Source organism: Mesoplodon mirus (assembly GCF_964341445.2).
Source record: "Mesoplodon mirus genome assembly, chromosome: 15".
Taxonomy (NCBI): domain Eukaryota; kingdom Metazoa; phylum Chordata; class Mammalia; order Artiodactyla; family Ziphiidae; genus Mesoplodon; species Mesoplodon mirus.
Window position 1 is genome coordinate 67,220,754 of NC_138991.1, and position 27,641 is coordinate 67,248,394.

Genomic DNA, 27,641 nt, shown 5'->3' on the forward strand with positions numbered 1-27,641 from the left:
TGGCCAAAAAGTTCATTCAGGTTTTTCCGTAAGATGTTATCAAGCCTGAACGAACTTTTTGGCCAGCCCAATACAATGGCATATTACTCAGCCATAAAAAGGAATGATATTGGGTCATTTGTAGAGATGTGGATAGATCTAGAGACTCATACAGAGTGAAGTTAGTCAGAAAGAGAAAAACAAATATATTAACACATATATGTGGAATCTAGAAAAATGGTACAGATGAACCTATTTGTAGGGCAGGAATAGAGACGCAGACATAGAGAATGGAGATGTGGACACGGGGAAGGGGAGGGTGGGACGAATTGGGAGATTAGGTTTGACATAAACACACTACCATGTGTAAAATAGCTAGTGGGAGCCTGCTGTATTGCACAGGGAACTCAGCTCGGTGCTCTGTGATGACCTAGATGGGTGGGATTGGGGGTGGGGGGTGGGAGGGAGGTCCAAGAGGGAGGGGATATATGTATACATATAACTGATTCACTTCATTGTACAGCAGAAACTAACACAACATTGTAAAGCAATTATACTCCAATTTAAAAAAATTGTGTATTTCCTCCAGCTTCTATTGATAATATTTGACATGGCCACAGTGCCCTTAATAAGACCAGGAAATTAACTTTGCTGAAGCGCTGTCGACTGACCTATAGACCTTGCGTGAATTCTGCCAGTGTTCCCACTGGCGTTCTTTTCCTGGTCCCAGGATCCAGTCCAGAACCCACGTTGCACTTGGTCGTTGCGTCTCTTCCTTAATCTCTTCCAGGGGGTGACGGTTCCTGGGTCCTTCCTCGTCTTTTGTGGCCACTTCGGAAGGGTGGCTAGTTTGGTCAGTTTGTCTGTCCATGTCCCGCAGCATGTGTTTGCCTGAAGTCTTCTCGACATTAGGTTCAGGTTGTGCGTTTTGGCAGGAACACCACGGAGGTGATCTTGTACATTAGATCCTGGGTACACGCTGTTGATCAGTCTGCTTATTTGCCAGATTTCTCTCTGGTCAAGTTATTCTTTTCCTCTTTGTGTAAATATCCTGTGTGGAGATACTGTGAGACTGTGCCAACATCCTGATATCCAACACACCCCACCCACTGATTTTATCTCCATCACTGGTCTTTGCTGCAGCAGTTATCACTGAGGTATTTGCCTAGTCGGTCCATCTTTTTAACTGTCAGCTGTGCTGCCTGGGAGGTGGGGAAGGTCATCAGGGTGCCTTCGTTACCAACTGTGAAAAAAGCAGGTCACCACATAGTCTTTCTCAAGTTCAAAGGAGCGAGCTTCCCTTGCTAGCCGAGTGTTTCATTTTTAAATAGGCAGGGGAGTTGATTTTTTTCCAGTGTCTTTTTCTCTAAGTATTAACCTGGTGAATGCCCTTCCTAATCAGGGGCTGTGCTGACTCACCTTTCACTGGTCACTGCACCGTGTTCCTCTGGTGTGTGTGCCTGCGAGAAACTGCCCACATGTTCCTGTACGGTTTTTTGCCTCTGTATTCAAAGGCGAAAATGGACTATGCTTTTTTTTTTTTTTTTTTGGTATATCCAGTTTTTATGTTAGGGTAATACTAGCCTTGCAGGATAAATTGGAAAGCGTTTCATCGTTTTCCGTTGGTCTGGACCAATTTAATCAACAGAAAATATCTGTTTTAATAGATCTTGTCGGTCCAGCCCTTTGGGTGGCCTTCCTTGGTCACGGCCCTGGTCAGGATTCCCAGGACCCTTGAGCCCCTGTAGGCAGTTTGCCTGTGTCTCCTTTCCATCTGGAGTTTCAAATGCATCAGGAGGAAGCGTACAGATTTTTTTGGGGGGTGATTTAGAACGATCCCTGCATCTAGAATCATACCCTTTTCTCATTGTGGTTTGTTAGATGTATTTTCCCCCTTTGCTCTCTGTCAGAGTTTTTAATATTTTTTCAGAAAACTAGCTCTTACTTAAGGAGACACACATAGCAACCAAATGAAATGTGTGCCCTTGTTTGGATCCTGACTGAAACAAACTAAGTTTTAAAAAGATTTTAAGATAATTATGGAAATTTAAACGAGGACTAGACATTTGATACTATTAAGGTATAATATTGTTAGATATGTCGATGGTTTTTTTTTTTTAATTTTCATTAAGTTTATTTTATTTTATTTTTTTTTTAATTTTTTGCTTTATAACAAATTTAATCAGTTATACATATACATATGTTTCCATATCCCCTCCCTTTTGCGTCTCCCACCCACCCTCCCTATCCCACCCCTCCAGGCGGTCACAAAGCACCGAGCTGATCTCCCTGTGCTATGCGGCTGCTTCCCACTAGCTATCTATTTTACGTTTGGTAGTGTATATATGTCCATGCCGCTCTTTCACTTTGTCACAGCTTACCCTTCCCCCTCCCCATATCCTCAAGTCCATTCTCTAGTAGGTCTGTGTCTTTATTCCTGTCTTACCCCTATGTGTCAATGGTTTTAAGGGGTTTTTTTAAGAGTCTTTATGTTAGATGTCATATTAAAATGCTTAGGGGATAAGGAAAAAAAAAAGAAAACTAGCTCTTAATTTATGAAGTCTGGTTATATTTTTGTTTGATATTTTATTTTTTTCCCTTAATCTTCACTTTCGAAATTCTGCGTACCTCTTGTGTGTGGTTTATTTGGCTTCTTTTCCTGGTTCCATATTTCACGTACTTTCAGTCTTCTTCCCTGACAGGCGCATTTAAGGCCCAAAACTTCACTTTTGCTTGGCTCCTCTTTCCCCCATCAGCAGCTCCCGCGGGCCTGACCTTTGACATACACACAGAATCCAGCAGGCCCCCGCCCCGCCTCTCCTCCCACCCAAATTGTCGCGACAGCTCCCTAGTGGGTCTTCCGCCTCCACAGCAGCCCGAGTGAGTCACTTCTCCACGGATGCTGATCATCAGGTTAGAACAAGCTTTCAGGTTTGGGAAACATTTTGGGATTCCCTCTGTCTTCTCAACAACAGATACAAGAACAATTACATATATATGTGTCCATGGGGGTGAGGAGCTTGCCGGCCACTTGAGCCCTGGGGCTCTAGCCCAGGAGGTGGCGGGAGCTGATGGCAGGTGGTCCAGAGCAGAGGCTCCCTCTGGACGAGGGTCAGAGTTTACAGGCTCAGTCCTTTGAATCCATCTTTAAACACTGAGGCTGCTCCTGCTGTGTGTCTTTTGTCCCCAGAGACCCTGAATTGGGTCAGAACCTTGCTGTGAAGCCCCTCCAGGGCCACTCTGCTTCCAAGGTGAAAGACTTCTTCCCTAGTCTGTGTCCTAGACCGTGTCCAGCCTTGGCTCGGCCCAGCACACGAGAGGTTTGCAGTGAGGTGAAATGACGGTATTAATATATTCCAATAATAAACACATGAGAAACTCATAATAAAAAGCCAGCGACATGGAGAGGCCCTGAACTTAACTATAAACCCTCGCCCATTATCACAGTCCCAGGGAAAAGTTACAGGTCAAGTTTAAGTTCTGTGTCGTATTCAGGTCTAAAGGAGTTAAAGTCTGAAATCAGACCCCGTGGCTGGACGAGCTCAGAAGCTGCCCTCCCTGGTTTCTCACTCAGCTGCTCTTGGTGGAGGGGAGTCTGCCTGGTGGAATAGGTTCTTTCAGAGCCCTGGCCTGGCTCTGTCACACACAGAGTCCACTCTGTCACACACAGGTCCACTTGAGCCCTTCAGGGCCTCAGACACTGCATCGTTCTCTCGCGCCTCAGTGAGGAGACCAGGCATCCTTGGACACGGGTATCCCAGGCAGCAGGACGCTGAGGACACCGGCCGAGCCCGGGGAAGTCTGAGCAAAGCTGGTGGTCAGGGATGACCTTGCCTTGAGCCTCCCTGTCGTGCAGGATGGGCAACTTCAGAGCTTCAGCTAGGACGAGAATTTAACCTCCCAGCGAGGGGTTAATTTTGGTCCTAGGCATTTACCATCTTAATGTCCGTTTCCCCAGAAGCTGCTCCTGTTCTTAGGTCTGCAGTTGGAATTGGGTACGCCCCTTTGGGGACAGGTGCCCTCACCCTCCTGCGAGGAGGCACTTTCCATCCTGGGCCACAGGGCCTGTCCCCCAGTGTCTCTTACTGTGGAGTCCCGGTCCCCAGATGCCTGCTGCCTAGAGCGGGTGTCTCACTCCAAGGCCTGGACCACCGCAGACAGAGCCAAGCAGAGACCAGCAGTTGGGAGGGACTTGGGCCCAGGGAGAAGCCGCAAGATTCCGGTCAAGGTTGCTGTTCTGCTGCCTCTGTGACCCTGAATGTGGCATGGAGTCAGATGGTGGTTCTGGCGGGCCCACCTGGGCCAGGCCCTCACGCTTTGAGAAATCCAAAGGGCCTGGAATGTACCCTGTTTCTGACAACTATTTCCCCAGCCAAGGTACTTAGGAGATGCCGTTCCTTGAGCCCTGGTCTCTGCTCTCCAAGCCCCCTCGAGCTAGATCCTTACCCCAGTGGTGGTTCCCCCCTGGGCTGAGCTCTCTGGGGAGCCGGGGGCCAGGAAGCAATCGGACTCTGTAGAACGGACAGAGCTGCCCTAGCGCCAGGCACCCCCCAGGGCCACACTCCCACGGGGACCAAACTCCTCCAGCCCCATGGCCCTAGCCTTACCACCTGCTTATTTTGAGTCCCCGATTCCACACGTTTGCTTGATTTCTTGGTCCCCAGCCTGTCACTCGATGTTGGGGTCTCCATCAGTAACCCCTTTCCCCTGCGTGCCCAGGCTCAGAACAGGTTGAAAGGAGAACAGAGAGGAAGACTGGGTGGTGAGGATGCATCCTGACGGCAGAGGGAGCCGCCTTTGGCGGGGAGCTTAGATGGGCGGGCCGGAGGCTCAGTGTCTGGTGCGGGTGTCCAGGACCGTCTGCAGAGGTGGGCCGAGCCCCAGCCAGGTCCCAGCTGCGCAGGGCCGACCCTGGAGAGCAGAGAACACTTGTGTGCAGGGCCTTCTGCTCTCCCCAGTTTTCTTCAAAAGCATCTTCTTCAGTTTTGTTTTCTGCTATTCTCCCACCCCCCACCTTTTGTTCATATACTCCCCCCCCCTCCCCTTTGCCCATATACCACATGGACAGTGGTAGGAGTGATAGCAGTAGTCGTGACCAGGTTTCCTGCACGCTGACTGCCGGGCTCCGGGCCCGGTCCCCTGCCTGTACTAACTCACGTGCACCCTCCTTGTGGTGACTGGCCTGTTGTCATCCTGGAACAGACTGGGGCACAGAGAGGCGGGGCAGGGCTTCTCGTTGGGTGGTGGCAGGCAGTCAGCCTTTGCAGGTGAATGGGGCGCTCTGGTTTGGGGCTGGTAGAGCCCTTGGACCCTGCAGGGTTGGCCCCAGTGGGGAGTTTTCCTGCTGGAAACATGGGGGACTTATATTTAAGAGTGACTTGGTTATATCATCACTGGAGCCTAGATGTAGTTTTGTAGATATGTTTCTGTCTTTTAAGATTATTTAAAAAAATGTTTTTATTTTCCCTGGCCAATGTAATTTTTCTTGGGGGCTTTACTCTTTGATGTGGACTGGAAAAGAATGTTACCATTTTAAGATCTCTTAAAACATGTCTTTGGATTTGTTATCCGAACAAATGGAAATTCAGATAATAGTTCTGTTCTTAACTGAAGAAAAACAGGAAAAGAAAATAAATTTCTTGCTACTTGGAATGATAAACACGGTGAAGCATATGCCGTATATCCTGACAACAGAAATTCAAGGTCGGAAATAATTCCTTTCCTCCTGAGTCTGCCTTCAGCTTCCCTGCGGAGTGCAGGAGCTGAAATTTGTTCCTAATTGTAGCTGTAATTTTAGCCTGCAATTAAACACATGATTTCATCCCAGCTGATGTCTTTTTAGCTCTTCTGACATGCATAACACAAAAGCTCTGTAGATTTGAGCGGCCACTTTAATCTGATGGGAGGTCACAGGAAGTCACCGTTATCTGAGCATGACTGGCTGCCCAGTGGGAACTAGATTCATCTTGCCTCTAAAAAGGGCACACAGCTCGGTTTCCAGGGCTACTGTGTGTGCCTGTTCTGCTGAGACCCTCTGTGAGGTCAAGGGTCATCGGAGCGAGTGCCAGCAGGTGGGGCGGAGTTGAGCTGGTGGGAGTCCCTTGCTGCTGCATCGGGTCTGGTATCCAGAGCCCTGGAGCCGAGCTGCTCTGGGGAGGGAGCTGGAGGGGCTCCTGGTCCAGGCCCGTCCTGGGCTGCTCTTCTCCTCGGCCTGTCCCCCAGAGATTGGCCTGTCCTCTGGAGGTCAGCCTGTCTCCCTGGAGGTCGGCTTGTCTGCCCAGGGGTCAGCCATCTCCCCGGAGGTCAGCCTGTCTCCCCAGAGGTCGGCTCTCTCCCCGGAGGTGAGCCTGTCCCCCAGAGGTCGTCCGCCCCATGAAGCGAGGGCTCCCTGCCCAGGGGAGCGTGGGGAGCACCAGAATGAAACAGGCTTCCCTCCTCCAGGTCCTGAGAGCCCATCCTTGCTGCGGTGCATGGTGACCCCCAGGGCCGGCATGCAGGCGTGGTCCCCGAGTGTGATGCTGAGAGCAGACCCTGATTCTGCACAGGCACGTGCCGGCCGCGGCCCTGAGCGCTTCTGTGCTCGGTCTCCTTGAACTTTCACCATGACCCAGGGCTTCTCGTTGGTCTCCCTGTAGTGCAGGTGGGATTCTGAGGCCTTGGAGCTGGTTGGGGGCTGGGTCCAAGTCCTGTTGCCCTTCACATCCTGAACCCGGTGGAGCCTCCTCCAGGGAGCCCCTCTGATTCCCTCCCCATCCCCTAAGTGGGGGGACTCTTACCTCCAGGGTCGGGATTCCTCAGGGTTGAACGGTGCCGCATCATCACCACCCTGCACCCATCTGTCGCCTGTGAGACCCTGGGCCACGAGTGCCGGGCTGTCCACGCCCCTGAGCTGAGCAGGGTCTTCTGGTCTCCAGCAGCGAGCCTGGCGCTTCAGTGCTGTGAGTTAGTCTTCAGCGGGGCGTGGATCTCGCGCTCTGTCTGCTCCGTCATGGTGGGAGGGAGCAGAAGGGCTCACGCTGGCTTTGCTCTGTGGACCCGGCACCTTCCCCCTGTTGGGTTGATCAGGAACGGCGTGCAGTCACTCGAGCAGGTGTCCGCATGTGTCATCGGCTGCGTTTGGACCCAGTGCACATCAGAAGTTCTCGGGAGGGTGGAGGCAACGTTCGGATGACTGCGCGGCACCAGCTCTCAGAGCGTGTGCTGGGCTTTCTTTACAAACGTTGTTTGTGAAGAATGTCGTTCAGTGTTCGGGGGTTGATCAGGTACAGTTTGATTGATCGGACACAGTTGGCGTGGGTTTGGGTTAGAAGGTTCGGAATAGGACCTGGAGAGGCGCTCACGGGGCGGTCTGTGGCCACTTTGGGGACGCACCCTGGGGAGCAGGACGGCTCTGCAGCCTCGCTGGGGCGAGGCGGGACGTGGGCCCGGGGGAGCCGAGTGGCCCCCAGCTCTGGGCAGTCCCGTCCTGCGAGGACCGAGGTGTCCCCTCGGTTCTCTGGCCTGTGGGACCTTCTGTAGGTTGACCTGCCTTTTGGCCTCACGGGGAGGGACCCCCCCTCCGCGTCTTACACAGAGGGGCCCGCGGGCCGCTCACAGGGCTGTGTATGAGGTGGTTCTGGGGGAGCCTCCTAAGCTCTTTGCCTACTGTGTTTGATTTGTTTAAAAACGTTCATTAGGAAACACCCAGAGAACAGACACCGGGGGCTCACCGGCCAGGCAGTCTCGTGCTTCATGTGTCTCTCATCCGCCCTGCCTGCCCCCCCGCCCGTGTGGAGGTCGCTACCGCCCTGCCTTTGCCGTTCGTCTTCCTGCCGTGTTTCTTCATGCATCTCTCTCCACAAGTGATAGAATTTGTTTTGGTGTTTGAACATACCATCTAAATGGTGTCGCACTGATGTGTTCTCGCCACTGTTTAAAGATCACATTGTGGGTTTGAGATTTGCTGCGTTGACAGGTGTGGCCGCCGAATGGTATTCTGTGGGAGAATTCAGGCAGAGATTCTGCATTGGTTCCCCTCCGGGACAGTCACACTGGGTCCACTTTCTCTCTTATAAACACTGCCAGAGTGAACACCCTTGGCTGTCTCCTTTTGGATAAGAGATTCTAGAGCAGACGCCCCAAAGTGGAATTCCAGGCTTGTAGGGTTCAGCTTGAACTTGACCTCCACAGTGGTTGTACACTTTATCTTATCAGTGTCTCGCAGGCCTGTTAACCCACGTTTTCCCTGACCCTGCCCTCTTGCCAGGTCTGCAGGGCATGCGGAGGCACCTCTGCCGTGTGGTTTTGTGTTTTCCTTACTCGGGGGCGCAGAGGGGGGAGTTGGGTGGTCCTGCTCCCGGGTTTCTGATTACACTGATGGAGGTTAGCTTTAATCTGAGGTCTCCACCTCTTGTGACCATTGGAATTGCTCTTACAGACGGCAAGTTCGGTGCCTACATGCAAGTTCACATTCAGAACGATGGGCCTGTGACCATTGAACTGGAATCTCCGGCTCCTGGTGCTGCTACCTGCGACCCAAAGCAGGTAAGCCCAGAGTCAAGGGTCGGGTTTGTCTCCTGGGAGCCGGTAACATCTTCTGGCCTTGATTTAGTTCCTGGAGCACTTCTGAGTCTGAGGTGGAGAAAATGCCTCATCGTAGTAACCTAGAGTTTATTTGCTACATCCCTTCCCAAGAACACACCTGTCGCCCCGCGTCTCCTCTGTGCTGCGGCCTTGCCTCCACCTGACTCCATTCCAGAGCCCAGCCCTCCTCCAGGCCGGCCCCGGGCAAGGTGCCTGGGCGTCCACAGGCCGCTGGGTGGCAGCAGAGGAGCGGCACAGCTCCCCTCGGCCGGACCCGGTTCCCGAGTGTGGAATGGTTGCGTGGAGTGGGTTTATCCCAGGTGTGGGTAGATGTGCCACCTGAGGGTCTTTGTAAATCCTTATTTTTCTAAAGCAACGTCTGACCTGGATTTGCTGCCAACTCTGTAAGCTTTCAGAGAAAATTTAATTAAAACAGAAAGGAAATCTGTGCTAGTCCGTGTGAGCTGTGTGCTTCCCATAGGTGCTTAGCACTTCTGAAGGCTTTAATTAATGCAGCTGCTCAGTGGCCTTTGAGAGGCAGGAGGGCGGGAGGAGTGGAGCTGGGGACGGGCAGCCCTGTCCTCCCCCCGCCCCCGCCTTCTGGGACACCGAAGTGGAAGGATGCAGGGGTGGCGGGGAGCATTATGTAAACGTAACGCTCTGTGACCTGTTCAAAGTCATCATTTCCAAGGGGAACAGACCTTTTCTCTTATGTTACTGATTCTTTGGATCGATAGAGAAGCAGGAACACATCTGGCGCAGTAGTGTTGGGCTTGAAAGGTGATAATTGAGGTTCCTGGAATTACTGATAACACGAAAGAAAATCACAAGTGAAAAGTCCACATGAAAAATTAAACTTTTTATTTTGATGTAACTTGAGACTTACAGGCAAGTTGAAAAGAGTCAGAGTTTCCATAGGCCCTTTACCCGGCGTCCCCTAAATTTCCCGTCTTATGTAATCACGGTCTGCTCGTCAAAATGTTGACCTTAATATTGATACAATACTGTTGGCGACGCTACAACCTTACTTAAGTTTCACTAGTTTTCTCTAGTGTCCTTCATCTGTTTCACGATAATCTGGGATCCCACGTGGTGTTTACGGCCTTTCCCGGTCCTCGTGGCTTTGGTCTGCTGCTTCTGTAGAATGTTCCTCGGTTTCCTTCCCTGTGGTTACACTGAGGTTGTGCATTTGATAGGTTCATCTTTACCTGGTTTCGCAGGATACCGGCCTCTCCCGGTTTCCTCTTGCCCCTGGCTGTTCTCCCTCTGCTTTTATTTGATCACTGTTTTGTTGTTTTGATTGATTATTCTGCTTCAACTGTATTTGGAGAGAAAATTTGGTCAAGTTTTTTTCATTCTTAATATTTTTCTAGAAGTGATAGAATAATACATGAAATGTTTAGGCTCTTCAACCTTCTTGAGCAAGCACCCCCTCTTTTCTTCTTTACCATAAAGAAAAAGACATTATTTTAAAAACTTATTAACAGGCCATGCTAACTTGTTACAATAAGAAAGTTAGTTTCGTTGGTTCTGAAGCTTTTAGGAGCTTTCTCTTGAAATGCAGGAATTGTCCTGAGTCAATTTCAATTACTTGTTCTAGTTAATGGACTCCAGAAGCCTCAGACCCTATAAACTGCCCAGATTTCTGTCCCCAAGCTGTCAGGAGGTACCGGTAGGCAGGCACAGGGGGCTCTGGGGGTGGCCTGTCTGCCTTTCCCCTTTCAGTAAGAACAGGCTTCCTCTTCGGGCTTATAGCTGATTTGTTCACTTTTGTGTTGTGTTTTAAAATACAGGTTCTTTAAACCTGAACAAATGAACAATGTGTGTGTGTGCTTTTTTTTTTCCTAATTGAAGTATAGTTGATTTGCAATGTTGTGTTAGTTTCTGCCGTACAGAAGAGTGATTCAGTTATACATATACATGTATCTATTCTTTGTCATATTCTTTTCCATTATGGTTCATTATAGGATACTGAATGTAGCTCCCTGCTCTACAGTAGGTCCTTTTGTGTGTGTGTGTGTGTGTGTGTGTGTGTGTGTGTATTTAGGCATGAGGTGTCTTTTTAGTGTGTGACAGTGTGTTGCGGGGGAGGAAGTGCCGTGACCCGGTCCCTGCTCCGGGGACGGATTCAGGGCAGCATAAACCGGGAAGGTTCTTGACAGTGACGGGGGTAAAGGACAGTGTCCGACAGCTTGGGACACATCACAAGGACACCACTTCATGCTCCGCCTTAAACCCCTCGGTGCCTTCCAGAGACATCTGGGTTCCAACCTGAGCCACATGCCCGGCTGCTGTGGCTAGCGGCCTGCTCTGCACCAGCCCCCTCAAGACCCCCGCTTCCCCTGCCTCTGGACCCTGGTCTCAGCGTTTGTCTCCTCGGAGGGTATCCTCTGACCCCTCAACCCCAGTGGGCCCCCGTCAGCCCCTCGTCCCATTACTCTGAGTCTTTTTCACTGCCTGCGGTGAAGTTTGTTCTGGAGTCGTGTGTCCTGGGCCCGTGAGCTGCGTGTCTGTGAATGTTCTTCTGGCATTGCCGTCGGCACAGAGCTGGCCTGGACTCCCAGGGGACTGGTGGTTTTGCTGACCTTTAAGGATGTGAGGTGGGGGAGGAGGCATTCTCAGTTGTTTCCAAACTTGCACTTGAAATAGGGCTAAATTCCTGTTTTTAAGAGTCCCAGAGCTCTATTCATGGGTCATGCAGCTACTGCTGCTGAAGACTGGGCTGGTAAAGGCAGCTAGTTGTGTGTCCGCCTTAACCAGGTCTCTGCTCGTGTCTGGAAGTGGCAGCCCCTGCACGTTTCCCATGGCTGCATGGGCACCGCGCCCAGCGCAGTAGGGGCTGCAGTGTGGGTCCCCTGATGTTCCCGACGGAGAGAAAGTGGAAGAAGAGGGGTCGTGCTCGCTCTGAGGGACATCCCGCGAAGAACGGGGTGGAAGCAGTAGCAGAGCCACCAGACAGAGGCTGTCTTCCCCGTGGCACTTTCGTGGAAGAACATGGTTCTGGTAGGAACATCCTGATTATAACCTAGAGAAGATCGGCTAGTGCGTGAGTTCTTCTGTGGGTGGCTAGATACAGGGAAATTTCAACACCCTTGCCAGCCGGGCCTGTGGGGAGAAACTTCCTGTTGCTCTTGTTTTCATCTTAATTGCTTTCCCTTAGAGGTGGGTGGGGGGGTGGGAGGTGGTTCTTTAACCTGAGTCTCACATGGTTGGGATTGCACACGGTGAGAGCAGGTGGGGGCTTCCCCCCCACCCCAGGAGGGCATTTCAGTAATTGCAGGGCTCTTTCCTGGGGCCCAGGGCCCACCTAGTTCACAGTGTTGCCATTAAGTATTTATATTTTCACTGATTTAGTGGACTTGTAAACCTCACCAAATCGAAAGGCTGGAAGGAGCTGAAAAAATGAACTTTCAAATACACATCCTTGAATTGGCTCATGAGTTTATTGACAGATCTCTGGGATAAGTTGACCAGTGAAGAATGGTGCCAGAGCTTTCCATTTCATGCTTCTCTGATTATCACCCTCAGTTCACCTGTAACTTTCTCTGCACTCGTCTTACCAGCAAGCACCCATCCCTTTGCCCTGAAACCTTGGGATGTCGAGATTGAGACGCTGGTGGCTTCTGTAGGGTCATCTGTAGGGTCAGGAGGAAATGTGTGGGCTAGAGAGGGGGTGCGGAGGGAGCGCCGGTCAGCCTCATTTACCCGTACTTTTCAGTAACACGTGCTGCAGAATCCAGAAGGTGCAGCGGAGGACAGGCCAGGACACAGGTGGCAGCCCCCCTGCAGGTGCACAAAGGTGGGTCTGAGTAACCGCACAGTTCAGTATGAGGGATGGTCTAACGAGAAGCGTTCCGAATATAAGGACGAGTTATACTGATGCCCATACCTTTGCATTTCTTCATGGAAGAACATTTATTTAAGTGTACGTATTCCCTTTTTCGTCCTGTTTTAGGCTTGAACTCTGGTGCGGACTCCCCGGTCTCTGTTGGTGTCAGTGTGAGGTTTTGCGTGGCCTGAGCCGGGCCACAGGGCAAGCTTCTGGGTCTGGTTGCCACAGTGGCCCTGGATCCTGTCCTTCACTCCGGTCGCTGGTTCATTGTGTCACATTGATCTGTTGGACAAATGTTGACTGAGGGTCCTGCCTTGTTTATACTGAAGTGTTACTAAGACAAAAGCGGGAACTTAGCAAGAGCTTCATCAAAGAGTTTCTGTTGCTGCTTGTGTTCATCTTTTTTTTTTTTTTTTTTTTTGGTTTTTTTTGTTTGCGGTACGCGGGCCTCTCACTGTTGTGGCCTCTCCCGTTGCGGAGCACAGGCTCCGGACGCGCAGGCTCAGCGGCCATGGCTCACGGGGCCAGCCGCTCCGCGGCATGTGGGATCTTCCCAGACCAGGGCACGAACCCGTGTCCCCTGCATAGGCAGGCGGACTCTCGACCACTGCGCCACCAGGGAAGCCCTGTGTTCATCTCTGTCACCGTGTCACCGTGGGTGTGCTGGTGACCTTGAGTCCTGGGACCTCACCTTGTACGGAAACCTTCCTGATGGGGCAGGGCTGGCACCTGCCAGACCGCTGGGGCTGCAGGCATCACTGCTGGTTTTCTCATCCTTTCAGCGCGAACATCCACTGTCCTGCATAACCGTCTGGCCAAGGGTCGGGTTTGGAGGCTGGGGGGCTTCTCTGCTCGAGCAGCCAGGGCCCCTGCTGAGTGCCATCGGTGCCGGGCGCCCTGCCCAGGGCATGTGTGTCTGGCTGGTCGGAAGGGTTGGGAGCCTCGTAGAAGTTCCCACCCAGGCTGACTTCTTCCAAGTTGGGGAGCTGCAAGGGCTTGCTTTTGTTTTAGCATTTTAATTTGTTTTTATACAGATGGTTGTCCTAACTCAGTATATACCATAGAGTTAAAAAGAAGCCTTTCCAAGAGATACATGACTGGCTCTGCCTGGAGACCCATTGATGAATTGATCAGTCGACAGAACTTCATCTGTGCTTCTTCAATCCATAATGGGTCACCGAAATTGTGAAAACTGAAAAGAGGGGCTTCCCTGGTGGCGCAGTGGTTGAGAGTCCGCCTGCCGATGCAGGGGACACGGGTTCGTGCCCCGGTCCGGGAAGATCCCACATGCCATGGAGCGGCTGGGCCCGTGAGCCATGGCCGCTGAGCCTGCGTGTCCAGAGCCTGTGCTCCGCAACGGGAGAGGCCACAACAGTGAGAGGCCCGCGTACCGCAAAAAAAAAAACCAACCAACCAAACAAACAAAAAAACTTAAAAGAGTTTGTTTCCTGCTATTGGAATATGGCTGGTAAATTAAAAACTGCAATCTTCTCCTCTTCCACCTTTGACACATGCAACATTTCTTAATCTCCAACTAGCGAAAAACATCTGTTTTGCTTTAAATAACTCTCTCAGGGCACTAATGGGTTAGTACATTTAAGGTTTAAGGGTTCTGTTTGTTCCTGTGTATGTGTTTTGGGCAGATTCTTAGTATTTTAATCTTCTAATCTCATTTGGGGATGTGTTAGAAAGACAAAACTCCTTACGTTACTGAGTTGGCCTACTGAAGATTAACTAGCATCTTTCTTTATCCCCAAGGGAAGGAGGTAAAGTTTATCCTGCCAGGGATTATACATTGAGCACAGCAGTAATGTAATCATCCAGACTCAGGATTATAATTGGGAATTCTTAGCTTTTTAGCTAAGTTATTAGGAGCTTCATAGTCCCAGGTAATTGTAGAAAAATGTTCGGCCAGTCAGCGGTATTTTGTAGAAAGCCTTGTTCAAACATCTGCATTACTAACAGAGAGAGAAGAATGATCTGGAAATGAAGGAAATAAAAAGTGCAGCTCTTCCTATAATTTTTTAAAAAGGACTGCTCAGTAAATAAAACCCTTAACTACCCAGAGGTGTTTTGCCAACATTTGTCAGCCTGACTGACCCAGGGTTTATCTTTTTTTTAACCTGATCACTCTTTAAGATAAGGTCAAGATGGGAGGGTGGGGTGTGAATTGGGTCACGTGGGGTGTGAATTGGGTCATGTGGGCTTTTAGGGGTTCATGAACCACGCTGGGCTCACCCAGGTTTTCTTCGTGCCTGTGCGCGCCAGTGCTTTTGCTGGGAGGTTCCAGGGCTTTCATCAGACCCTCCGAAGGCCCCAAGGAAGCGAAGATGCTTGGGGGGCCGGGAGCAGTTGGGTTCAGGGATTACTGTTCTCTCTCCACCAGAGTCACTCAGGACCACTGACTGTAAGCGCCAAGGGTTGTATTAAAGGGAGGAGTCTTGGACACCGCCCCACCCCGCCCTCCGCCCCCAGGTTTTCTGAATCCGAGTTCCTGGCGTGTCTGGACCTGGAAGGCAGAAGCGTAGCAGGTTTGTGTTTTTAACCAGTTCTTCCTGGGCCCTCCAAGGACACTGATGTCGAAGAACTGCTGGGCCGGAGGCAACTGGACGGTCGGACGTTGCCATTTTAATCTGCTCCAGGCGTTGGTCTCTTCTGGACCACGCTCCATCCCCAGCTGAAATGTCTAAAAATACAACCTGTGTTACTGCACCTGCCAGGAAGCAGGCTGGCTGGGCTTGATTATTGAGGTCACATATGAGGCCGTTGTCATTCATCACCCCCCTCAGTACCCATCCCCCACCCCCCAGCGGTGATGGAAATATTCCCAGGGCACGGGGCCTTCTCGACGCAATTACAGATGTGTCAGGGAAAGCCGATAGAGCGACAGCGGCTCAGCACGTTAGTGACGTATGACAGGCCCTCTGCTGAGCAGCACTGAGGCCTAAGCTAGTGGAATAACTCGTTTCTGAAGAGAGATGAACCCAAAGTGTGGGCGAGATTGTAGTGCTGAAGCCTCTTAGAGTTTTTAGTTGAAAAGCAATTTATAGTTCTCTTGGTTTTTTGGGTACCAGACATGGAATGCCTTACTCACTGGTCGGCTTATTGATTGGACTAGAATAAAAACCCGGGATGATCAGCACCTCAGTCTTTGCTTGGAGAATTGCAGTTTAAGGAAATGCATGATGTCGAGGCTTCATGGGCAGTTGACTGACCACTTCTGTTTCAACACACGTGGGACACTGTTAAACGTTCATCTTTTATGGTGCATTGCTTGTTGGGTTTATGGTAAAGGCTTTTCGCATTGAGCTGTAGGACTCATTTCCTGCAGGTTATTTTACTGTTTCTTGAATATTGTGTTTCTGTTCATCCCCCTGAAATGAATTCCCTCTCTCTTTACCTGTTGCTGTCTTCCCCATCTTTAAGGTCTGTTTCAGACTGTGCTTCATCCAAGGTGCTCACCTCAGTGCCATCCAGGCAAGGCCTTCCTGCCTTTGAGCCTTCACTGCGTGGTGTGGTCCATGGACTGAATACCAGCCATGTTTCTCCTTTGTTAGTTTGTTTGTTCATTTTTCCATCTATCCTTCCACGCTTGTGTCCATCCGTCTGTCCGGTCCCCTACCTACCACCCACTCATCTGTCCACCCAGCAGATACTCACAGGGTGTGCGCTGCTGCTGGCCTTGCATCGCAAACAGCGCTGGGCAAAGTTGTACCCTCATGGTGCTTGCATTCTAGTGGGAAACATACACAGCAAGTATAATTTAAAACTGTAATATTATAAAGAAATCAAAGCCGGGAGAAGTGTAGAGAGGGCTGCTGGGAGGGGCCACCTCAGGCACAGGAGCTGGGGGTGGGGATGCTGAGCTGGGGGGCCGCCACGTGGAGATGGGGAGGAGTGTGCTGGACGGAGGGGCTGGCGGGTGCAGAGCCCCGGGGAGTGGTAGGGGGAGGTCGGGGGTGCAGGGAGAGAGCGGACACGAAGGCAGAGCCATGACCCCAGCCTCATGGCCAGGGTGAGTAGTGTGGGTTTTACTGGCAGCAAGCTGGAGGGTTACTAGAGGGTTACGTGTGTGTGTGTGTGTGTGTGTGTGTGTGTGTGTGTGTGTGTTCACAGAACTGGCTGAGACTGGATTGTAGAGCTAGCCGGGGCAAAGGTGGCGGGGGGCACTTAGGAGGTCCTGCAGCAGGTGGCCAAGAGCGGTGGACAGGAGCTGGACGCCCCTGGAGGGTCTCGGCTGCCCCGGTGCGCTGCCACCCCCAGCGGAGCTTCCCTAGAAAAGACTCGTGTTGGAAATCTTTTATCCCGTGGTGTGAGCGTCAGGACACTCTGCAAAGTCCATCCCCCACTGGTCACTACAGGAAGGACCCTATTCCTGCCTTCCGTGCAGGACGGTGAGGGGATTCCGAGCTTCTTCGAGTTTCTAGGTTAAGATCAGACATTTCGACATCAAGGCGTGTGACACTTGCCCTGGTCCTGAGTGACCCTGGGCACAGGCTGGATGCTAAACCAGAACCTCTTTTTGAAGCGGTTCAAAAAGAGCAGATTTTGGGGATTCAGTTCCCTGTCTTCAGGTCAGCGTGATGCTTCACTATGGCCCAGCTTTCCCCTTAATGCAAAATACTTTAATTATAAGAAGAAATTGTGAAAAGCCCAAGAATCAACATTTATATTGAACTTGATTTATATGTACCATTTTAGCTTATATTGTCAGGGCAGTTTCTAAGCCTTCAGAGCTTGTCAGGGAAAAGAAAGGGTTTATTTTTGGAAGAGTGTGTCCCCCGGTGTTCACCGCTCTTAGGAATTATGGAGAGTAATTGTCAGGAGGGCGCAGCAGCTCCAGGGCTGGAGGAGGCTGGCGGCAGATCCAGAATCCCACAGCGGCTGCTTTTGCCTGCCTTGTTCCCCAGCCTTCATTACTTTTGTCAATATGAAAGGCAGAAGAATAGCTCTTCCATGAAGATTCTTCACACAAAATGTATTCCTCTGACGACTTTCCATAGAATGTGAAGTCAGTTTCTTTTTCCATTTTTAACCGTGAAAGTGCAGCCTGCAGCTTCCGTGTCTGTGGGACAGGAAGAGCTAATTTGTGGCCTTGTTTGCATTTCCACCCTTCCTGCCCCGTGGGGTCGCGGTGCCCTTGGCAGGGCCAAGCCAGGGTCTGTCAGGGAGCCAAGGCGCTTTGACGGCTCGGAGGGCAGAGGCCGCTGTTAACTGTCGGTGTCGTTGCTGGCTCATGAAACCTTGGGGGATAAGGACAGTATAAGATTTCATTTCAAAGTCCAGACTTCATCTGGCGTTATGCCCTGTGGATTCCTTTTTTTTTTTTTTTTCATTTCATGTTGTCCCTTTGCCCTCTTTATTTGCTACAGGGAAGAGTCTCTTATTGTCATTTAAAAAATTTCATGCCAGCAGTGTATTGACTGGAAAGTACCAGGTTAGAAATGTTAGCATTATTATTATTATTTATTTTTATTTTTATTTTTTGCGGTACACGGGCCTCTCACTGTTGTGGCCTCTCCCGTTGCGGAGCACAGGCTCTGGACGCGCAGGTCCAGCAGCCATGGCTCACGGGCCCAGCCGCTCCGCGGCATGTGGGATCTTCCCGGACCGGGGCACGAACCCGTGTCCCCTGCATCGGCAGGCGGACTCTCAACCACTGCGCCACCAGGGAAGCCCATCATTATTATTTAAAAAAATTTTTATTTATTTTTTATTTTTGGCTGCGTTGGGTCTTCGTTGCTGTGTGCAGGGTTTTTCTAGTTGTGGCGAGTGGGAGCTACTCTTCATTGTGGTGTGCGGGCTTCTCATTGCAGTGACTTCTCTTCTTCAGTAGCTGTGGCACGTGGGCTTCAGTAGTTATGGCTCACGGGCTCTAGAGCGCAGGCTCAGTAGTTGTGGCGCATGGGCTTAGTTGCTTCGTGGCATGTGAGATCTTCCCGGACCAGGGCTCGAACCCATGTCCTCTGCATTGGCAGGCAGATTCTTAACCACTGAGCCACCAGGGAAGCCCAGAAATGTTTTTTTTTTTTTTTTTTTTTTTGTGGTACGCGGGCCTCTCACCGTTGTGGCCTCTCCTGTTGCGGAGCACAGGCTCCGGACGCGCAGGCTCAGCGGCCATGGCTCATGGGCCCAGCCGCTCTGCGGCATGTGGGATCTTCCCAGACTCGGGCACAAACCCGTGTCCCCTGCATCAGTAGGCGGACTCTCAACCACTGCGCCACCAGGGAAGCCCTATTTTCACTTAATTTTTATATATGGTGTAAAGTGAATGTCGTAAGGTTTTAGTTGCAGGCAAGTTGGAAAAACAGCACCAGTGACTTTCCCTGAGCCACATGAGAGTAAGTTGCAGACCTGATACCCCATCACCCCTGAACATGTTAGTCTGTATTTCTTGCAAGCAAAGACATTCTCTTATAGAACCCCCAAACATCCATTAACATCAGAAAAACTAGGGAATTTCCTGGCGGTCCAGTGGTTAAGACTCCACACTTCCTTGCAGGGGGGCATGGGTTTGATCCCTGGTTGGGGAACTGAGACCCCATGAGCTGCGTGGTGTGGCTGAAAAAAAAAATCAGAAAAACTATCATTGGCATTTTAATACCATCCAGTCCTCAGACCCCATTCATGTTTTAGCGGTTATCCCAATAGCTGGTCTTTTGCAGTTGTTCAGAATCACGTTGCGTTCAATTGTCATATGTCTTTAGTTTCCTTCATTCTACGTTAGTTCCTTGGTCTCTCCTTGACTTTCATAACCTTGACTCTTTGGAAGAGTACAGGTCAGTTATTTTGAAAATGTCTCTCAATTTGGGTTTCCTTAGGATTACATTCAGGACGGATGTGTGTACATACATGCACATGCGTGTGTGCATGCACGTGTGTGCACATGCCCTTGACCTCCATGGTATTGTTGGTATTGTTCTGCATTTACTGTCCTGAAACAGGCTGCTTTTCCCACCAGCAATGTTGTTTGTGTTGTGACATCTACAGCTAGTTATTCATTTTAACTGCAAGACAGGATTCTGTCATGTGAATACACTGCCTTTGATTAGCTGTTCTCCCTTTGATGGACTTAGGGGTTGTTGGCAGTTTTTTGCTGTTACTAACAATGATGCAAAAATCATCCTTGTTTACATTTCTTTTGTGGATGTAGATTTTCGAGGCAACAGACTTTTATTATTAGTTTTTTAATTTGAAATATTTCAAACATGCTGAACGTATGGAGAGTAATATAACAGCACTGAACTTGAGCCAGTGTGAATGTTGGGTCCAGAATCTTTAAGTTGGTAAAGTTGTCATCCCAGTCAGTAAACGGGAGTTTTACTGACACTTGCTCAACGTTCCTGTCCCACTGAGTGAGAATTATTGTTAATGATGAGATCGCCTCAAAAGTGTGTAGCTTTAGGGACTTCCCTGGCGGTCCAGTGGTTAAGACTCCGAGCTTCCAATGCAGGGGGTGTGGGTTCCATCCCCGGTTGGGGAACTAAGATCCCACAAACCGTGCAGTGCGGCCGAAACAAAAAAAAGTGTGTAGCTTTATTAAGAGAGAGGTATTTTGGGAAAACCAGTCAGACTTAAAAAGCAGAAAATGTGGGCCTACCACCCAGATGTGAACTGGGAATAAACTACCACATAGGCGCAGCCAACTGTCCTTTTAGTCTTTCTTCACGTCTCTCTTAATAGAATTTAATGAAACAAGTCAGGAGGAGGAATCACCGAAGGTTAAGGATAATGGACCTGAAAGACTTGGTTGGCCCCTGGGGAGACTCACCTCTCAGCTGGGTCCGTTCCTTGGCTCTGGCATCAGGTGACGTGAGAAGTGCCTTCAGGAGTTCATTCGGAGCCTGCTTCAGGCCCCAGCATAGACCTGGGATAAATCAGCTCTGTGCTCACGCGTGACGTTTGGAAAATCAAGGGAAGGAGAGGGAGGGAATCGGGTCAGAGCCCAGCTGGCTTCACAAGCCACGGGAAACAGAATTCTCCGAAGATAAATAAGCCCATAAATTCAGGGCTTAGAGAGACGCGGCAGTGACAGGCAGCCTCTTGAGTTTTGTTGAAGCGCCTCGTTTTTCACCTGTGGAAATGGAAACGCGCTGTCTCCTGATCCCCACCCACACCTCCAGGGAGAGCTCTGCGGGCCACCCTCGACTGCAGAGTCCTTGACTGCTTACAGCCTTGGCTGGAAGCAAGCGTGTGGCCGGCTGTGTCTTCCCACCAGGAGTAGAAAAGCGGGATCCACTCAAACACCAGCTCCTACAAGTTTAGGAGAGAGACACGGTCTCAGTACCTAGAAATGAAGTCTCTGTGTTCCGTCGGTGGGTGTTTCCTGGGTTTTGCTTCTAATGCTAAATAACATTCCTCCTGGCCTGTCTATTAATAGTGGAGTAAAGGGAACCACGGAGGTTTCCTAACATTTAAACTGCTTTGGACTCCTGTTCCTGGCTGAAGTTGTGCTTGATGGGAATGTGGCTTTCACTTTTTAAGTTCTGATACCTGGACTGTGGGTAGAAAAAGGAGAAAAAAGCTCACATCCTGAAAGACAGTGGCAGCAACGGTAACCACAACCAGGCAGCTCATTTGGGGCCCTTGGGGATTCATTTTCCATGCTGTGTGAAGTTCTGTGTCAGCATTTTAGCATACAGCAGAGTGGACATCACTTGTTTTGGTCATCACATGAGGATTCCGGTGTGGATAGTAATCCTGAGGGTTTTTCCTGCATCCTTTCTAGGGATGCAGAGTGTTCGGCCTTTGAAGTGATGCCGTCTGGGACCTCAGGCGGCTGCTGCAGGTCTGTAGGCTGGGAAGTGCCAGTGTAATGGGTACCTACTCACATGTGTCCCCAAGGCCCTGAAAGAGACCAGGGCGGAAGTGAGCCCTCTCTGGACAGGAGTGAGAGCAGAGTGGCCACGTCAGACCTTCACCCTAAACACTATCGCCTGCTTTCTGCATTCAAAGAAAGTTCTGGTTCAGTGGGAATCGTGGCCTCTCCGGGCTGTCAGCACCCCGCTTCCTCAGTCCTGGACCTGACATCCTCACCTGACACCGTGTGCTCCAGGATGCTGTGTGTGGATGGGGCGGCAGACACACATCGTGTGCACATCTGCCCTGCTCACGCGCACGCTCCCTTGTCCCACTGGACTCTGCTGCAAAACACAGAAGTCGAAGATAAAATTATTAAGCATTCCATGATGGCAGCGGCAGAGCAGTGGGCCAAGTGCAGGTCCTCTGAGCACGAGGCCCCGTGTGCCTGCTGTGATTGCGCGCCCGTGAAGCCAGCCCCGCGCCCTCTGTCATATTGCAGTCTGCACCTCCTCTTCCTCCCCCAGCGCCCACGCTCCCGGCCCCGACCCTGATCACCCAGCATCGTACTGCAGCCTGCTCCTGCCCCCAGCCTGCTCTGTACTTCCAGGGCCTCCTACCCGCCCCACTTCTTGCTCTTTTTTAAAGATTTATCACCTTCTAAAATATTATAACTGTAACTTTTGGTTACCTAAAAAAATCATCGTCTATTTCCCCTGCTAGAATGTAAGTTCCCAAAGGGCAGGGATCTTCCACCAAATAAGGGAAGGCAGTTCAGAATTGAATATTTGATATTTACTGCGTAAGAATATGACATGTCATAAAGTAGGCATTACACATTAATGGCAGAGGAAGAATTTCACAGTAAGCAGTAATTGGGCACCTGGTTGGCAATTATGGAAAAATTAATCATTTTACAGCCTTACTTTTTACTATACCTTAAAATAAATTCCAGTGGAATTAAAGAGATAAATGTAATTTAAAAAAATCTCACTGAGTGTACTGGCCTTCCTAGGTATAAAATGTCTTACAGCGTTACAGTTAATAAAAACAGATGGTGCTGGCTGAGCAAGAAACCTATCACCAAGGAGATGAGAGGCCTGAAAGGGAGACCGATTGTCTATGAGAAGTTTGGTTTGTAATAAAGATAGCGTTTCAGAGCAGGGCAAGAGGTGGGTTTTCATCAAAGGTGTTATGACAACTGGCTGGTTCATTTTAAAAATTGAACGCAGTAGCGGTCTATAAACTTGTGTGAAAAACATAGCAGCTCTGTTATTGTATGAAACAAGCACATTTCCAAAGAATACATGTAGTGTGATTCCAGTTTTATAAAAGCAAAGACTATCTGTTGGTATGTAGTTCATTTATCTGCCTCACACTGAGGGACCTGCCATCTCTCATACATTCTGATAAAGAGAGGATTTATCTTTTTTAAAAAATTGAGATATAATTGTCACATAACGTTATATTAGTTTCAGATGTACAACATAATGATTCAGTATTTGTATATATTGTGAAATGTTCACAAGTCCACTTAACATCCATCTCCATATATAGTTACGAATTTCTTTTTTCTTGTGATAAGAACTCTTAAGATGTGTGCTCTTAGCAACTTTCAAATATGCAGTACAGTATTATTAACTATAGTCACCATGCTGTACGTTACATCCCAGGACTTATTTATTTTATTACCAAAAATGTGTACCTTTTTTTTTTTTTTTGCGGTACACGGGCCTCTCACTGTTGTGGCCTCTTCTGTCGCGGAGCACAGGCTCCGGACGCGCAGGCTCAGCAGCCATGACTCGTGGGTCCAGCCGCTCCACAGCACGTGAGATCTTCCCGGACCGGGGCACGAACCCATGTCCCCTGCATCGGCAGGCAGACTCCCAACCACTGCGCCACCAGGGAAGCCCCAAAAATGTGTACCTTTTGACCCCTTTTACCCACTCTGCCCATCCCCCACCCCCCGTTTCCGGCAGCCGCCAGTCTGTTAAGAGAGGATTTATCTTAAACCTCTCAAGACTGGTCCCCTTGAGAGTCTCTGCATCTTCTGGCCCTCCCTGCGGGGCTCCGCTGACTGTATTCCTGGTTAGGTTGGAACTCCTGGGTCCTGGTATAGGGTGAACCCTAGGCAGCCTGCCCCACCTGAGACAGGTCAGTGTGATGTTTCTGGGGGATGATCTGAGCATCAGAGCTTCTCAAAGCTCCCCAGGAGATGCCAACATGCAGCTAATGCTGAAAACCACTGTTCTTGTTGGATCTGGTAAGAATTCCTCCTTTTGAGGCATAACAAGATCGAGGCCAAGAGCCGCTCCAAAGGGTTAGGGCATGGGGCTCAGCAGATTCTCACAGTTATACAGAGACAGACGTGCATCTGCGGTACTTCTGACCAGCCCACTTATTAAAGGGTGCAGAATGCCCTCTGGGGTTGTCTGTCCAGAGGATGGAGATGGAGCCTTTAGCTACTGGTTCCCACCCCTGTTGGCTTTCCAGGCAGGCCAGCAGGCTCCCGTGACTTCTGAGAAGGCCCCGGGGCAAAAAGACCCTTAGTACTTGCTTGAGGGAGGGAGTCCCGGCTGTCAGCTGAGCTGGAACTTGCATGGTACCATCAGCAGCTGTGGCCAAGGGGACGGCGTGCAGGCACTCAGAGTGATTCTGTGTTTAAGTCGCATATCCTTATGCACCCCATCCTTAACATTAAGTGCACTTCTAGGCATTTTGGGGGATTCTCATTAAATGTTACCTGGAAAATTATAGTTGTAAGAGTGAAATATTCTTTAAAGCGGCGAGGGAAAAGACTCATTTCTGTTTATTTTGCAGTCTGGTAGAGGAGCTCCTAGGAAGAATAAGTCAATCAGATCCTTAGGCAACGATTTTTCTTTCGTTCCTGCTTGGCTCCTGTTTGGGAACCAGCGGGCTGAGCCTGGAGGGGCCCATCCAGCCTTTGGACCAAGCCAGGTGCAGCCTGGAGGCCTCGGCAGGTGGTGATGGGTGAGGGGACCCTTCTGGGGATGCATGCAGTGACTTCCTGGGCCCAGCTTTGTGAAATGTGTCGCTGTGTGGGTACCTCATCTTGGGTGTAGTCTTGAAGGACATGGGGTCAGGGATGCCACATACAGGGCCCCTCACAGGGTCAACCTTCCCAGCCCCCTCGGGCACCTGGGTCTCTTTGGGGAGTGCACTGGCTCCTTCAGCTGTGGGCACCCCCAGACGGGAGGGACAGTGGCACCAGGGTTGGAGGACAGGTGCTTGGAGCAGGTGTTGGCTGACTTGCTTTAGAAATGTAATTTTTTTTAACTTTTTATTTTATATTGGAGTATAGTTGATTAACAATGGTGTGTTAGTTTCAGGTGTACAGCAAGTGAATCGGTTATACATATACATGTATCTATTCTTTTTCAAATCCTTTCGCATTTAGGTTGTTACATAATATTGAGCAGAAATGTAATTTTTGCGGATGTGGCATTTAACAAATATATTGTGCCTGAGTACCATGTCACCTAATATTAATTGAAGAATAGTGACCAGATTCATGAATTATCTTTGCTTGAACTTAAATACTGATCTAATGTATACAAATATTTGAAAGTAGTAGTTGAATTTGGTGCTTTGAGTGTGGAATAAAAATATGCTAAAAAATGAAAGCAGCTTATGAAATACAAGTAATTTTACTTACCAGGGGCGTATAATAATGTGAGAGGTAAATCAGCTCAACAGACAGCCAGTCTGCTTGTTTATGAGTTAGCCAGACACGGATTCATCAACTTCTAAACTCTCTTCTCTCTTTGCATAGTAGCTCTGCTGTTCTTTCCAGAAGTTTCTTTTTTAAAAAAAGAAGTGCTGACCAAATGTAAAACTGATAGCTATTGGGAAGCAGCCACATAGCACAGGGAGATCAGCTCGGTGCTTTGTGACCACCTAGAGGGGTGGGATAGGGAGGGTGGGAGGGAGGGAGACGCAAGAAGGAAGAGATATGGGGATATATGTATATGTATAGCTGATTCACTTTGTTATAAAGCAGAAACTAACACACCATTGTAAAGCAATTATACTCCAATAAAGATGTTAAAAAAATAAATAAAATTAAAAAAAAATAAAATGCTTAAAAAAAAAGAAGTGTTGAACTATATCTAAAATAGATAACTAATAAGAACCTGCTGTATAGCACAGGGAACTCTACTCAATTCCCTGTAATAGCCCAATGGGAAAAGAATGTAAAAAAAAAAAGAGTGGATATATGTATATGTATAACTGATTCACTGTGCTGTACACATGAAACTAACACAACATTGGAAATCAACTATACTCCAATAAAATTTTTTTTAAAAAGTGTTGAGAATGTTTTTGTTGGGGAGGGGTGGAGAAATGTATAACTCTAAAAGTAAACCTTGCTTTTGAAAAATGAAGTTGTTATACATGAAGGAGGATTATAATAAATAGCAGACTGTCATTGTTAATAAAAACAAAGTTGAGAACTAACAGTTTCTAAGCTTTGCATCCATACGTATGATTGTCACAACCACCGTGAGAGGGGAGAAGCTCAATTCTCTCCTTGATTAACCTGTTCAAGGTCTTGGAACGCGGCCGCTAAGTGAGTGAGCTGGGTTCCAACAGAAGACAGTCTTTTAGGTCATCCTGCCTCAGGCTTCTTCTTACTGAACTTCCTTAACTACCATCTTTCTGATTTATAACATGGTCTGTTCAAACAAAGACCAGTGGGTGACGTTTGGTCCTTCAGGAGTCAGCTGATCTAGAAGTGGATTCATGTCCTTGCCAGTGACCTCCAGTTTACTTGTAGTTGCACTGAGGTTTACAGGTCTGTGTGTTCCTTTTCTCCCCAAAAGTTGGATGGTATTGACCAGAATCCTCAGTAGCTGCTTGCAAAGCCATCTTTCAGGGCTTACTTATTCTGTTGTATTTCTCCAGGTTCTGGGAATCACTGGCCCATCTCCAGAGCCTCTGTATCTCACAGTTAGAAGTATTGTCTGTGTTTGATAGGCTGGAAACAATTTTGTTGAGTAAAAGTTTAGGTTAATAAGGGAATCATATGCAAATAAAAGTGTCTTACAAAGTTAAAAGAACCTCCTTTTTTGAGCATTAATCGGTATTAACAGTGTTCTTTTTGGTAAGATCACCTTTATCTATCTATCTGTTTTACTGAGGGATAGTTAACATGTAATACTATGTTAGTTTCAGGTATACAACAGTGATTCGACGTTTAAATACATTACTAAATGATCATCATGATAAGTCTAGTAACCATCTGTCACCATACAAAATTACTATGGTATTATTGACTGTATTCCTTATGCTGTGTATTATGTTCCTGTAACTTATTTATTTTGTAACTGGAAGTTTGTACCTCAGTCTTATTCATCTTTTCCCAGCTCCCTCCCTCCTCAACTACCAGTTTGTTCTCTGTATCTATGAGACTGTTTCTGTTTTGCTTTGTTTGTTTTTTAGATTCCACATGTAAGTTAAATCATATGGTATTTGTCTTTCTCTGCCTGACTTACTTCACTTAGCATGATACCATCTAGATCCATCCATGTTGTTGCAAATGGCAAGATTTCATTATTTTTTATGGCGGTTTAATATTCCAGTGTGTGTGTGTGTGTGTGTGTGTGTATGTATGTATACATATATATATATATATATATATATGTATATATATATATATATACACTCTATCTTCTTTATCCATTCATATATTGACGGGCACTTGGGTTGCTTCCATATGTTGGCTATTATAAATAGTGCTGCAGTGAACATAGGGATGCATATATCTCTTTCAATTAGTGTTTTTGTTTTCTTTGGATGAACACCCCGAAGTGGAATTGCTGCATCTTACGGTAGTTCTAGTTTTACTTTTTTGAGGACTCTCCATACTGTTTTCCATAGTGGCTGCATCAGTTTACATTCCCACCAACAGTGCAGGAGGGTTCCCTTTTCGTCACACCCTGGCCACACTTGTATGGTCAGTTCATCTATGACAAAGGAGGCAAGAATATACAATGGGGACAAGACAGCCTCTTCAATAAATGGTATTAGGGAAACTGGACAGCTACATGTAAAAGAATGAAACTAGACCATTTTCTTACGCTATATACAAAAACAAACTCAAAATGGATTAAAGACTTAATCATAAACCATAAAACTAGAAGAAAATAGGCAGAACATGCTTTGACATTGATCTTAGCAGTATATTTTTGGATATGTCTCCTCAGGCAAGGGCAACAAAAGCAAAAATTAACAAATTGGACTACATCAAACTATAAAGCTTTTGCATAGTGAAGGAAACTATCAGCAAAATGAAAGGGCCACCTACTTAATGGGAGAAGATATTTGCAAATGATACATCCGATAATGGGTTAATATCCAGATTATATACAGAAACCATACAGCTCAATATCAACAAAACAAACAATCCGATTAAAAAATGGGCAGAGACCCTGAATTGATATTTCTC

General features: G+C 48.6%; 1 protein-coding gene across 2 annotated transcripts in view; it reads left to right on the plus strand.

Moving 5' to 3' along the window:
- DTD1 (D-aminoacyl-tRNA deacylase 1) overlaps window positions 1-27,641 on the plus strand; it is a 109,033-nt gene that overhangs the window by 18,057 nt on the left and 63,335 nt on the right. The window contains exons 4-5 of one of the 2 annotated variants that reach the window (XM_082645287.1): window positions 8,396-8,502; window positions 8,653-8,886. In XM_082645287.1, the coding sequence (XP_082501413.1) occupies window positions 8,396-8,502; window positions 8,653-8,871 (326 nt within the window). In that variant the 3' untranslated portion in view covers window positions 8,872-8,886. Of the gene's footprint in view, window positions 1-8,395; window positions 8,503-8,652; window positions 8,887-27,641 lie in introns of those variants that run through there. The other variant, XM_082645288.1, reaches the window with a different exon arrangement.